The sequence below is a fragment of the Python bivittatus genome, unplaced genomic scaffold, assembly GCF_059951505.1.
Source record: "Python bivittatus isolate LINGU-HERP-01145 unplaced genomic scaffold, Pbiv_v1 ctg000850_np1212, whole genome shotgun sequence".
Taxonomy (NCBI): Eukaryota; Metazoa; Chordata; class Lepidosauria; order Squamata; family Pythonidae; genus Python; species Python bivittatus.
The window spans coordinates 35470342-35485241 of NW_028277112.1; the positions used below are offsets into that span (position 1 = coordinate 35470342).

At 39.1% G+C, this 14900-nt stretch overlaps 1 protein-coding gene across 1 annotated transcript in view; it reads left to right on the forward strand.

The window, feature by feature from the left end:
- The window catches only part of UBQLN1 (ubiquilin 1), a 28251-nt gene extending 18146 nt beyond the window's left edge, over positions 1 to 10105 (forward strand). The window contains exons 5-11 of the mRNA XM_007425416.3: positions 2464 to 2622; positions 3713 to 3959; positions 4273 to 4415; positions 5828 to 5911; positions 7766 to 7881; positions 8019 to 8217; positions 8943 to 10105. Coding sequence (XP_007425478.2) covers positions 2464 to 2622; positions 3713 to 3959; positions 4273 to 4415; positions 5828 to 5911; positions 7766 to 7881; positions 8019 to 8217; positions 8943 to 9098 — 1104 coding nt within the window. The 3' untranslated portion in view covers positions 9099 to 10105. The remainder of the gene's footprint in view (positions 1 to 2463; positions 2623 to 3712; positions 3960 to 4272; positions 4416 to 5827; positions 5912 to 7765; positions 7882 to 8018; positions 8218 to 8942) is intronic.
- Positions 10106 to 14900: the final 4795 nt, after the last annotated feature.

Consider the following 14900-nt stretch of genomic DNA (forward strand, 5'->3'; position numbering starts at 1 on the left):
TTTCCCACTCCCCTGCCCTTTGGAATGCTCACCCCTGAAACTGATTAGGGTCTTGTCAGTTTCAGGTAGCAGCTGCAAGCATCCAGAGGACATTAATCCACTAATTAAGGTTACAGAGCTGAGCTTGTTAACTTGTGCTTAGCAGTTTTTAGAGACACACTGCGCTAAGGAGAAACGGGTCAGGCACAGGACAGTGCATACTAACTGACTGTACAGGTAGTCCTCAACTTACGACAGCAATTGGGATTGGAATTCCTATCACTAAGTGATATGGTCATAAAGTGCAATTGCATCGCTTAGCGATGACAATCCTTGCAGTCCTGGTTGCTGTAGTTAACCGAATCCCATGGTCGTTAGGCAAGGCAATTTCCTGCCAGCTCCCCACAACCAAAGTCAGTGGGTAAGCCAGCAGGAAGTTGCAAGTCCCAGCCAGGTAAGTGGCAGCTGCCAGGTGGGGGAGGGAGCGAGAAGGGGTGCGGGGAAGGGTCAGCAAGGGTGTATGAGAGATGTCACACAGATTAGGGAGGGTCGGGAGTGCATGAGAGGCACTGCATGGGTTGGGGAGGGTGTGCAGGAGAGGCGCTGCACACCCTCTCCGATGCATGCAGTGTCTCCCTCTCTGGGGGGTGTGTGAGAGACACCGCATGAGTCAAGGTGCATGAGAAGTGCTGTGTGGGTCAGGGGTTCACAAGAGGCGCCTCACGAGTTGGGGAGGGTGCAGGAGCTGTTCGAGAGGTGCTGCACAGGTCAGGGAGGGTGTACAAGAGGCACCACACTGGTCAGGGAGGGTGCAAAGGGGTGTGCTAGAGGTGCCGCACAAGTTGGGGAGGAGCTGTGGGGTGTGCGAGTGGCCAGTACGGCATGAGCACAGAGAAGCTAAGGGAGGGTGTGTGGGTGGGGGAGACTTACTCCAGCGACTTGCAGCCTTCCCTATCGACTTCTCCATTGACTTTTTTGGGAAGCCAGCAGGGAAGGTTGGTAATGGTGATCATGTGATTGCAGGGCGTTTGGCAACTGCTCATAAATGCAAGCGGGTTGCTTGGACAGCTGGAAATCCAAGGACTGGTCATAACTACCATTCATTCAGTGCCATTGTAACTTTGAGCAGTCACTGAACAAATGGTTGTAGGTCGAGGACTACCTGTAATGGCAAACACATGACTGAGAGAGATGCTGCAAAGGTTGTAAATGTGGGCATTGGTTGCAAAGTTATTTTTTCATCACTGTCATAACTGAATGGTCACTGTCCAAGGCAGTCACAAAACGAAGACTACCTGTACATTTGTCCGTGCTGGTGGGGGAGACTTACCCCAGCCACTTGCAATCTTCCCTGCCAGCTTCCCTTTGACTTTCTGGGGAAGCCAGCATGAAAGGTTGCATATGACGATCATGTGATCGCAGGGTACTTGGCAGCTGGTCATAAGTGTGAACAGGTTGCCAAGCATCTGGATCATGACCGCAGGGGTGCTGGGATGGCCACAACTTTGAGGACTGGTCATAATTTGAGGACTATCTGTATTTAGTTACTATGGATGAAGTGTTCTCAAATGTTCCTCCCATACTATATGGCAATGGGAAACATTTTGCTTTAGTTAGGGTGCAAGAAGAATGTCAAACCTCTTACAGCAGGGCATCATCAAGAAAGCAAGAATCACACAGACTTCAACAAGGAGTTTTAATGCAAGAATTGGGGATAAAGTATAGAATTTTGAAAACTGCAAAAGGAACCTTTGGCCTTCTTTTATTAGTGAGTACATTAAGGTGAAGTCTCTTTGAACATTTGCCATCTTTCTAAGTTTTTTGAAATTCAGATTGAGCTGCCATTTATGGGATGAGCTACCAAAAAAACTCCTCCTTTATCTGTCAGATGTTTCTGTCTAGAATTTCTCCTGCTTCTTTCTTAGCCTCCCCAGCAGTCTCTCACAATGAATATTAATTACAGGTAGTCCTTGCTTAACAACCACAGTAAGGACCAGAAAATTCATTGTTAAGTTGGGTGGTTGTTAAGCGAGTCATGCCCGATTTTGCAACCTTTTTTACAGTGGTCATTAAGTGAATCACTGTGGCCGTTAAGCGAATCACATGGTTGTTAAGCAAATCACACAGTTCCCCATTGATTTTGCTTACCAGAAGCTGGCTGGGAAGGTCACAAAGATGATCATGTGACCCCTGGGACATTGCAACCATCGTAAGTCCAAGCTGGTTGGCAAGCGCCCAGATTGCAATTAGGTGACTGTGGGGCTGCTACAACTGTTGTGTGAGGACCGGTTGTAAGTCCCTGTGTTCAGCACCATTGTAACTTTGAATAGTCACTAAACGAATGGTGGTTAAGTGAGGACTACCTGTACAAAGCTATTCTACCTTTGTAAGTTTTGAATAAACATGGAGGTGGTCTTTGATTCCTGATCTATATATGTGTTGGTGGAGTTATACTCTTCTAATAGAGCTTATTTTATTTTTTAGACTTTGGAACTTGCTAGGAATCCTGCAATGATGCAAGAAATGATGAGAAATCAGGATCGTGCCTTGAGTAATCTTGAAAGTATACCTGGTGGCTATAATGCATTGCGACGGATGTACACAGATATACAGGAGCCAATGCTGAATGCAGCACAGGAGCAGGTGAGTAGCCTTAGAACTGTGATTAAGCTGAAGAAAACTGTCTAACCTGATCCTTCATTTTAAATTTATTTCATAGGGACCAAATCCAAGTGCTTTTGTGTTGCCTTCTAGTATTTCTGTATACATATCCTGCTAGCTACAGAATGAGGAAATAGAAAGCCTGCAGTGATGATGTCATGACACATACAGTTATCTAGTATGTGATGCTGCAGTTTTCAAGAATCTTTTTGTCAGAAGCCCCTATAATGGTACTTAAATGAAGAAATGTTTAGCAATGAATATTTAGCTTTTGTGTTATTGTTTCACCTTAATGCCATGATGATTGCTGATCATAATATGCTGCTTAATTTAAAAATTAAAACTTGTCTTAAATCCTTTAAAATAATTTATAAAGTTATTTCATATTATTACTCAAACATTTTGTTCAGATAAAGGTTCTGCTTTGGGGGCAGTATTGTGCAATCATGCAAAATTGTGCAGGAATCAAAAAGTAAACATTTAAAAATTGCAGGTATATTTTGAGTTTTCAGCATGCTCACTCTCAGGATTTCATGTAATGATATAAGAACATTGAAATGCATACAATTCTTGTCTTGAATGACTTGAGAACAATGAAATCACATGAGATTTGGTGATCTTGTGATATGTTGGCCATTTTTAATTAAATAATATTTTTTATTTAAATTTCCATGGACATAAACTTGGGGTGGGGAATCATAGACATGTTGGCACCTCATGGGCACAGCTTTGCTTACTTCTGTTTTAACTACAAAGAGGTTTTCTATACACTCTTGGTTTGCTTTCCATAAATGAGACAAATGTAGTTCATAGAAGGTCTCTAACAAAGCCAAAAACCTTCATCAGCTCTCATCTGATGAATTCTAATCTGGACCCTTCCCAATGCAAAATCTTTGTTTTGAGCAGGTTGGTGAGGACCAGGCCATCCCTGGAACAACTGGGTTAGTGTGGTTCTGGAAAAAATATGTAATGTTCTGGCATTCAGTGGGCCATTCTGCTGTCAGAGCAGTTGGTTTTGCAATTGGTTTTGTTCCTGCTGGGTAAATCTGTTTGTTTATTGACTTTTTTATAGTTTGGGGGCAACCCATTTGCTTCATTAGTAAGCAATTCATCATCAGGTGGGGACAGCCAGCCATCTCGCACAGAAAACCGAGATCCTTTACCAAATCCTTGGGCTCCTCAAACTGCCACACAGGGCTCTCCAAACAACAGCAGTAGCAACAGTGGAGATACTGGAGGAGGCAGTACTGTTGGAAGCAGCAACACTGGGAGTACAGGGCAAAGCTCAACAATGCCAAATATGGGACCTGGGCTTGGAGGTATGTTCATCATACAGCAACTTACTTGATTTTCTTGAAATACTTATCCAGAAAGGGCATGCATGTTAGTCCTGTTTTAACTTCAGTAGGGTGTAACATGAATTTGGGTTGTGGATTAAATACTAGCTGTTGTATTTTGTAAAGCAACATGGTATCTCTTAATTTATTTTATTTTCATTGTTGAATTACATTTTTGTTTGGTCATGAATGAGGAAAACAATTTCCCTGGCTAGATGTATGGCCATATAAGTCAGAGAGAGAGAGATGATGCCATAGCATTGTGTTGCTGAAAGTTTGTTTTCCTCCTTTCAAGCTGGTATGTTCAACACACCTGGCATGCAGAGCTTGTTGCAGCAAATTACAGAAAACCCACAGTTGATGCAGAATATGTTGTCTGCTCCTTACATGAGAAGCATGATGCAGTCATTGAGCCAGAATCCTGATCTTGCAGCCCAGGTAAATCCTTGACTAAAATCCATGCTGAATTGGAATTCACCTAAGGTCTTTCCAACAACTGGTAAAACGTATAGCTAGGACATCTGCTAATCTATTATATAACATTTCATTTAGATATGAATAGTTGCCACTCAGTTCCTTATGCTCTACTTCAGGTTGTAGCACCAACACAATCCCAGATACCCAGTATTCTCTCCTGAATTTTATAAAAATTGTAACACCCATTTTGATTTCATTGTTTCCAGCTGTGCTCACTTTTTAAAACTGTTTTTATTTATTTTTGATCTTTCAAAGATTCAAAGACCTTTTAAGACTTCCAGTGAAATTCAAACGTACCATTGCTTCTGTCTCCTACAATGCCAAGTGCTTCCTTTTAGCTATACTATTTGTTAATTTGTAAATGCTGCTTTAATATATATTGTAATATGCTAACAAAAATCTGAGTAGCCTGAATTAAATGTCTGAGAAGTTAGAGCAGGCCTAGTGATCAGTGCTAGTACTTCTGTGATTTTTGCAAGTCCTTTACAATATGTTTTTTCAAGAACCAAGGAACCAGGCATATTTGGGGGGGGGGTGTTAATTTAGAGAGGGTTAGGAAATCCCCCTTCTTTTTCTTAGGCAGGATATTGTTTTTTTTCAATTTGTGTTGTAAACACATAGTAGTAGTAGTAGTAGTAACAATGTCTCTGAGCATATGCAGACTGAATTTTACCACTGGGAAAAAAACAACCTCTTTTTTCAACACATTTCTCAGTAGGATAAAGACTTACATATTTGATGGGATGACATCAAAGTAGGCTTGAATATAGTGGGTAGGGAAAAGCATGTACAAGTGGAAAAAAATAGGGTGGAAATGTATAAGCATTTGTATTCAGTGAAGAGGATAAAAAGAAATTGAGCTAATTAATGGGTTGAGAGACACTGGAGAATGAGAAAGGAGGTGTGGTAGTTTGAAAGATGAGACTGTACGTAGGTATAATAGCCTATGGAATCTAGAGGGCTGGGATGGATTAAGAAATAAGAATATAGAAGCTTTATTCCTGCCTGCTAGACTGTCAGTTGTTTGAATCATACATCCTACGGAGCTGTGATTTATTTTAATTGTTTGAACAAACCATAGTGGTCAGATAGGATACTGACCCATTAACTATGTTTTACAAGCCACAGTGGTTGGATTCACACACTGCACTAAATGCAAGCAAATCATATTAGCGTGATGAACTCGGCCATTGTCTATAATATGTACACATTGCTTTGCATATGTGTCTACGCCTCTTGTCTCATGTCACATAAGGAGAGAGTTCAATATACATGAAAGATGGTATGGCTTAGCATATGCTTACTAAGTGGAAGTTTACCTGAGTTTTTATTGTTTGGTTTTATGATGATAAAATGTCTGTCTACCCCTATAGATGATGCTGAATAACCCTTTGTTTGCTGGGAATCCTCAACTTCAAGAACAAATGAGACAACAAATTCCAACTTTCCTTCAACAAGTAAGTCAAAAGAAGACATTAGCATTGCACATGATAATTATATTAAAAGTTTTATGTTTTTGATTGGATGAAACTTTTCGTGTAGATCATTGATCTCGAATCTTATCATCTCTGGTATTTAAGAAAAATGATAATTCATCCTTTTGAACTTTCCTGTAGTACAGAGGTAGGCATCTTGTATATGCTTACAAGCTGTTTCTTTGTGAGTCCTTTAGAAAGTCTTCTGACTTGTACTGCTGAAAATTCTTACAAATTGTTTTCACTAGTTTCAGGTACAAAATGCACAAAAACTGTAGTGTAAGTCCAATGGTAGGCTTACCTATAGCTTTAAAAAGTCTCTCCCTAAAACAAAGAAAATAATTACCTCTCCTTACATCATTGCTATATCCAATGAGGCCCTCCAGTTCCCGAAAGGTTGCCCATTCTTGAAGAATTCTACTGTATTTTAGTGGTACAATTTTCACAATGAAATATTTGTTCCTCCGTTATCTATATATGTGTCCATTGGCAAAAATGTATATTTTTCTTAACATTAGCACAACTTTTTCGAACATACCATGTATTTCTCTTTCCTTTTTTATAGTAATTTTATTAAAAATTACAACAATAAAAACTAATAGAAACTTAAAAAAAGAAAAGAAAAGGAAGAAAAAATAAGAATATAGTAAAGAAAAAGAAAAATATATAAAGAAATGACTTCCCCCTTCATCACAAGTATAAATAATTTTAGTAACTTATCACCTTCTCTTAAAATACAACAAATGATCTCTTCATCCCATATCTCACCTCTTATCTATAAACAAATCCTTAAAGCCTTGTCATTTCAGTCCTGATGTCAGCAAAAGTGCATTAAGGGTTACTAGAGATTACAGCGTATCTATTTTAACCTTGATCAAATAAACCAACTTCCTTTTACTTCTAACAATCTTGATCTTTAGTCCCTTCAAATAATGTCCTAGAATTTGATTTCTTTTCATTTTCTAGTTCCCTCTAGTGTCCAATTTTTAAAGTCTTATCTTACTGTGTTTTTTTTTTAAATCAAAAGAAAAGCATTTTCCCATGGGATGGATTCTTTATAATTAATTCGAAAATCTTATTTCAAATTTATCTGGACCCTTGATCTGTTTGTAACTTTCTAAAATCAAAGTTTTAATCACCCTTTTGCTGTTTATTCATATCTATATCTATATATATCTATATCTGTCTATCTATATATTTATATTTATAGTTTAAGTCCTTAAACTTCTAGTTAAAACTTCTTTAGTTAAGGATTGAAGGAAACTCACCCAGTGCTATAAAACTTGTTGATCCAAAGGTTTCTAATAGCTGAAAGGCAGTTAACAAGCTATTTCCAAAAGTGATTAGAAAAGGAAGTATCTGAACCCAGTGTCGTTTCAAAGGCGCCGACCACAGTTTGAGCAAGAGATTATTCCCTCATAAGGAGCAATTGTCTGGAGCACTTGTGGGTGATCTCAGTCCTCTCCTTGTCCAGAGAGGAATTATCGACGAGTCTTCATTCCACCGTGGTCGTCAGCTCCACTTTTTGTGGAGCCTTCTTCAGTCCGCCATTGCTTCCCCAAAAGTTCACATCATGTACTTCTCTCTTCCTCCCTTCCTTCATAGAATGACATAAATAATATATGCTCTCATTATTGAAAGCTCAATAACATTTCTTCATAAAGCTTCTGAACTTGGAAAGCTGTAGCAATTGTAGAACAGAAGAAGTTTTTCCACTTCCCCTTTCTCCCTCGAAAAGAAAATGAAAAGGTTGGATATTTATTTACAGTATTGAGGGGGGAAATGGGAGACAACACAGTCATTCTAAAATTAACATTTCTTCATTTCTCCTCATAGATGCAGAACCCAGATACTTTATCTGCAATGTCAAATCCTAGAGCAATGCAGGCTTTGCTACAGATTCAGCAAGGTTTACAAACTCTAGCAACAGAAGCTCCAGGTCTTATACCTGGGTAAGTTTGTAGAGTTTGTGATTTTCCCCATATGCTTTCATGTCCATCTTGAATATATTCTGGCTATTTACGTTTCTATGTTTGATTCTTAGTGTTCTCTGTATAAATAATTTATTTCCATGTTTCTTTTCATGCAGATTTAATACTGGTATAGCTGGACTAGGAAACTCTGGTTTAGGAAGTGCTGGATTAGGGAATACTGCTATTCCTACTGGAACAACAGTGCCCACTTCTGTTGCAAATGAAAATACAAATCCAGCTTCAGGAACTGGCGAAACTGGACACCAGCAGTTTGTTCAACAGATGTTACAGGCACTTGCTGGAGCAAATGCTCAGGTAAAATATCAGTTGACCACACTCTGACTTAGAGAGGAATTACAGAAGCAAAGAGTATCACCAATACAAACTGTTAGTATAGTTCAAAAGCGTATAGGCTCATTGCTCAAGATTTTAAATGTTCAACTGAGCCATTATACATGTATTCAGAGACTTTGAGTATTTTCCAGACTAATATTTCTCCTTGGATGAGATGGCTGGCTTTTCCTCCTAATCACTGAAACAATATAATAGTTGTATCTTTATATCTAAGCCGTAAGTTATTCATTCTTGGTTTAGCGTGATGTTCAGTCTATCCAATATAACTTGTAAATTATGTTATCTTTGTTGGACTGAGCTTCCATATCACACATTTAAAAAAGAAAAAAAAAAAGATCAACCACATAGGTTAGGGTATGTGCATCAGGCCAAAAGTATAACTGGAGTCTGGCAGGTTAAAAAAAAATGAGCTCGAGGACATAGTGCAAGTTCTTTATGGGCTTTCTGTGGGAAATCTTATCACTGTTTCCATGTTCTCTGCATGGAAACTTTTTGAATCTTATGTGTTTTTACATCCATCTTAATTGATTCTATGCTTCACTTCATTAAAGTGTTTTGAGAAATAAAATACGTTGGTTACAAATGAGTGATTGGAAATAACTTTCTGATTAAGTTAATTTTTTTTCAAAGTGCATATAAATGGAATATTCTAAAAATATTAAAAGTTTTTATTTTTCCCTGTTTAGCAACTACAAAATCCAGAAATCAGATTTCAGCAACAACTGGAGCAGCTCAGTGCAATGGGCTTCTTGAACCGTGAAGCAAACTTACAAGCTCTAATAGCAACAGGAGGTGACATCAATGCAGCCATTGAAAGGCTACTGGGTTCCCAGCCATCATAGCAACGTTTCTGAAACTTGAAAAATGTAATTTATTTTTGATAACAGCTCTTAAATCTTTAAAATTACCAGCTTTATTTCATTCTGACTCTTGGGAATTGTCTTGTTCTAACTAAACCCAGTCTGATGCATTAAGGTGGAGTGCAGTAGTTTTCTTCGAACAGTGGGAATCAATGCTTTTCCCTTGGTTGTTGCATGCATCAAACACTTCTTCATTTTGCATTTATTGTGATTTTTTTAAGAAAAGGAAATCCGTTTCCACAGTTGGGTGACCAGGTTTTATCTGACCTTCAACTGTCCAATTTAGTTGCTTCTTTAAACATTAGCCTTTGATAGTAATTTATGTAGAATACAAATTAAAGAGGAAACTAATTGAAGCTATGATTTGTGGGTACATATTGCTTATTGTGACTTGGCATGTCTCTCTTACTAGCAAAATGCTGCAAGATTTATACCACTTGATTTAGCTATTATTCTTGCTCTTTTATCTCTACAAAGTATATACATTCGGAAAAAGGTTTTTTCCAAGCAGATTTTTCATTGCAATAATATAAAATATCTCAAAGCCCAGGATAAATGAAATGTGCAAGACATCTCCAGTGTAATAGAATCTTACAGCATCTTTAGCAAGCATCTCTTGGCAGAAGTGCTTTGGCAGAGTCTTTTAAAATACTAAGATTGTCTGATCTTGATAACTGTACAGAAATATATTGTAACATTGTCTCAATATTCACAAGGATTGATTGTAATTACCTTCATCTTTGTGCAGATTGGAGGAGCACATTTGATCTGAGACTGCTTTTGGCTAAAGCTCCTCAGCTTTATCCCCTTGAGATTCTAACTTGCATTATGATTTGTAATTGACGCATATTTTCACTGACACTGTCATGTGATATTCTAATTACTTTTAACCACCATGTAAAAATACTGTATATCTTTTGGGTTTTTATTGGTAGTTATTTCTCTTGTGCACAGGTAATAAATAAATTAAACTTCTTTGTGAGCAACAATTCAAAGTCATTTTATCTTGAAATTCAGACTACAGTATTAAAGTTGAGACCATCTTACTTAGACCATCTTACTTACCTTCCCCCTGCCCCCAGTCCAGATAATTTGCATTTAGTATTACCTAAATTACAATGAAGGCCTCCTTCATAAATGTGAACATTTTACATTTTCTTAAATCAATTTATCTGGATTTTTGCTGGAGATCTAATGTAAACTAAATGATATTTTAGTAGATTTATCATTACATTGAGCTTTAAATATTACTGTGGTAAACAACAATCATTTGTGTTCCCCTTGTGTGACATTAAAAGTTATTCTATGGTAGTAAGTTTTTGGAGGTCATATTTAGTCCTGAAGTCTCAAGCTGCACACTTTGCTCTAAACAAGTATTCCTGGGTTCAGCAATAGTTTTCCTAGCCAACCTCTCATGAATTGAGCTGGAAGATGCTGGCAATTTACTGTGGCAGTCTGAAAGACAAAGTTGCTTATGTTAGATCAAATTATTTCTCCATCTAGTCCTCTCTGGCTGAATCTCTTTCTGTTTTTTTTCAAGTCAACTATTAATCTTTTCTTTAAAGCAAGGTACCAGAACTTAGGTATGGGGCCCTACCCTGGAAATAAATTTCTATACTTAACTGCTGTCCTCAGGACTTCAGGCAAAGAGCCATTCTATTTCCCTGTCTTAAAAACTGCCAGTGGAACAGGTGCACAGAGACTATTAGATGTGACATCAACTATGTAGGGGTTTTTTGTTTAGAGGAAAATAGGAGGGTTTTGTCTTTACACCATTATTGTAGATCTCAGATTCTTAATGTAAAGATAGGTAAAAAGTTAAGAAAAGGATAAAAATAAAATTACTGAGCCTAATCTATCTTCTTCATTTATGGATTCCTTCACTCCAATTTTTAATAACTCAACAATTGTAATTTATTTAATGAAATGAAACACTCGTACCTCATATAGTACAGATACTAGCACATCACTTTCCATCTATTCTTTCTGTAATCAATATAAATTATATCCTATAATACATGTGTACATGATTGGATTCTTATATCCTCAGCCATCATTTATCCATGGCTTACTAAATAAACCAGGTTTCCCCAACACAGAAAGCAAATCCTATTACAGTAAAATGCAAAGTGTGAAACAATTGTTGGCAGGTTTGTCTCATACAGAGCATTTCCTCCCCGAAAAAGTATATTCTTGGGCTGTTGGTTTGGAATTTGTGGTGTTTAATTAGTTTACAGTCAATTGATGGATGCAGTGTTGAACATGGTCTCCAGATATTACTCAAGTGGAAATTACAGCAGTTGCTGGAGGATCACAGGTCCCCCATTCTGAAAACATTAAACTTGTTTAGTGCTTGATATACTTTCAGATACGAAGAGCTTGTCTGATGGCATAATAAAATATATCATGGAAGTGCATGATAATTTCAAGGATATTCAGAATGTTTCTAATCTTTAAACAATGTCCCCGCATTGGGATACATCAGGGAGAAGAGAAATGTTTTGCTAATAATTTCACCACAAGAGGGCACACTTTATGTAAGTCAGTAAGTGCAGTGGTCTGAACATATTTAAGTAGCTACCTTTGAAAGAGTTCAAGTTCTCAGTGTTCTACAATAATGCATTTTAACAGAAAAGCAAAATTTCATCTTTAAAGCTGAGTTGTAGCATCTATCGTGTAATATATTTGTAGCAGTTATTACAGCTGTCAATATGTATGGAACAGAAGATAAGAAAAAAGTCAATTCCTTCCAATTGCAGGCCATCAGTGGAATTAAGATCAAAGCTTTCTAGTTCTGGATTACTGAATATATGTGAGCAACAAACTTTGACTTGGCTCAGTTAACATAGTGCCGCCTTTTCCCTTTTAGCCATATCTACATAACCTGTTCCTTTTTTTCAAAACAACACATAATAACTGGTATTTCCAGTCTCCTGAGCTCCTGTTACTCTTTATTAAAGTCACAGCTATGACACTTGCTGTGGGCCATTATTTTGAGCAACAAATTTTCTGGTGGAAGTAATAAGCACAAATTCACTAATGTATTAAAATATGTAGATGTTTTGACTTGCAATATATTTTTCTGGCTGTGATGTTCTATTATTGTAGTAAGCAAGCATTGAATAAGACAAAAGTGTCTCAAGTTTTGGTGGCTCAGCCAGAATTTTTTTAAAAACTAGACACCATCACAATGTGGCTCCTAGTCTGTGGATCATAATTCAGTTATTTACCATGATGATAAGGGTGGTGAAATGTCAGTATTTCTTTGCCATTACTACATCCCCAGATAATCATCCAGTGGGTTTGTTAAAGGTAGTTTTGGATAACCCAGGGCCTTCTTAGGAGGGCTGGCTTGGAGATTCATCTGCAAGGTTGCTGTGAGGAATACACTAGGCATCTGTTGGATAAAGTCACTTGGATTTTGTTCCAAGTTGGACTTTGTCTGTGAAGCAGGTCCTATGGAGGTGACTGAGGCTCAATCTGGACTGGTTACCTGGGAGGAGTTTGAACCTATTAGATGTGATAAAGTGGATAGAGTACTTGGGATTACTAGTAGTTCTCGGTTAACAACGGTAATTGGGATCAGGAATTCCATCACAAAGCAACGTGGTCATAAAGCACAATGTCATGTGACCACACCAATTTACGATGGCAGTCCCATCAGTTCCAGTTGTAGTCATTAGGCACAATGTCCCATGAACACCATTTGCGACTTCCTGCCAGTTTCCCCATTGACTGCCTGTCAGAAGCTGGCAGTGAAGGTTGCAAACAGCGATCATGTGACCGCGGGACACTGCAACAGCCACAACTTCAAGGGCCAGCCATAGGTTTCGTCATTCAGTGCCTTTTTAACTTCAAATGGTCGCTGAACAAATGGACGTTAACCAAGAACTACCTAGCTCAACCACCTGTATACCAGATCCATGTCTTGAGAGGTGACGTGGTTGGGTTCTGGCAATGGTGAATTGTTTGAGAGAGGGGATGGTGCGATTGTCTCTTAAAAAGAGAGTGGTTCACTGGATCAACTCCTCAGTATGCTATCACTAGACCCAACCCTGCTGCACATCTTTCATCCAGTATCCAACCTTCCCTTTTTAGGGAAGCTTGTGGAGAATATGGTTGCACAGCAGCTCCAGAGAATTCTGGAAAAAGCAGATTATCTGGACCTCTTTCAGTTGGATTCAGGCTGTCCTGTTTTAGGTTTCAAACTCACACCAAAAGCTGCTAGATGAGAATAGCAGTTTACTCAAAGCTGAGTAGATAAATGGCAGACAAGGAAAGGAATGTAAATCAAAACAGTCTCTGTGAAAGAAAGCTTGCATGGGAGTTTTGCATTCAACAGAAACAGAAGAGAAGTCAAAATCCAGTTCGAAGTTCAGAGAGCCAAGTCAGGTTTGTCAGCCAGTCCAAAGGTCAGAGTTTCAGGGCAGAATTCACAAGAACAACATACCAGAGCAAATCAGATAGTTGTTTCCAAGGGAAAGGTGGTCAGGGCTGCCTCTTAAATCAGGCTGCAGCCAGTTGTCTTTAATTAGGATAGTTACTCCCTTATTTGGCAAGAAGCTTCATTCAGTGTCTTTGCTCTGCTCAGTTCTACTTGCCAAGTCTAAAGGCTTGGAGGCTGTACCTCATAATCTGACTGTCCCAGCTGTTCTGATGGTGCCTGTGTTTGATCAGCCTCAGGTAATTACTGGCTTGGTGTCTTCTGAGGCTGATGTTCCACTGATTCAGCTGGAGCAGCTTCAGAGTAATCTGAGTCCTGGGCCACGCACCAAAACTGCATTAATTGTGCTTGTAGATGACCTCTGGCAGCAGCAGGATTGTACCCATCCTAGCTCTTCTTGACATCTCAGTGGCTTTCAGTACAATTAATCATGGTAGCCTTCTGGATCAACTTTGTGGGTTGGGGGTGGGGAGCCCAGTGTTATGATGGTTCACCTCCTTCCTCTGGGGCTGGTTCCAGATGGTGTTGATAGTGGGGAGAGGTCCAGGCCACAGCTCCTGCTTTGCTGGGTTCTACATGGCTCAGTACTCTCTCCACTCCAGTTTAACATTTAAATGAAGCTACTGAGTAAGGTCATCTGCCGGCATGGGGTGAAATATGCTGATGATATCTGGCTTTATGTCTCTACTCCTGGCCAACCAAGTGATGCCATGGATGTTTTCCCAGTGCTAGAGGCTGTGGGGGTTTGAATAGGGAAGAACCCAACCTTGTCAGCCCATCAAGGTAGATCAGACTAGGAATCCAATACCATGTAGGTCAGTACTACTTTTACTGTAAAGCTATAGTGACAGAATCTTGCAGTCTAAATGTACTTCCCCCTTGCTTTATCTTTATGAGAACAAGGGAGGGTCTTGTCTGAGATGTTTACTCAGGTTACATTCCTGCTCTGGACTCAGTTGTTTTTACTTTTTTTTCTGGGTAGTGGCTCTTCCTCCTGTCCCTCAAGGCCATTCCCTCTTTCCTCTACACTAGCAAGACTGACTGCCTCTAGGTTTTATCGCCTCCAGGTTCTAGGGACTTTCCATCACCTGTTCTGGATGGGTTTGTACTACCCCAAATGGAACCAGTGTGCAATTTGAGGGTCCTTGATTTGTGGTTTCCTGTTCAAAAGCAGGTGGCAGCTGTAGCCAGAAGGGCTTTTGCACAGCTTCATGATATGCACCAACTGCACCCATTTCCTGGACCAAGAAGCTTGCTCACTGTCACTCATCCTTTAGTCAGCTCCCAAATGGATTACTTCAGTGAGCTTCACATGGGGCTGCCCTTAAAGAGCAGCTGGT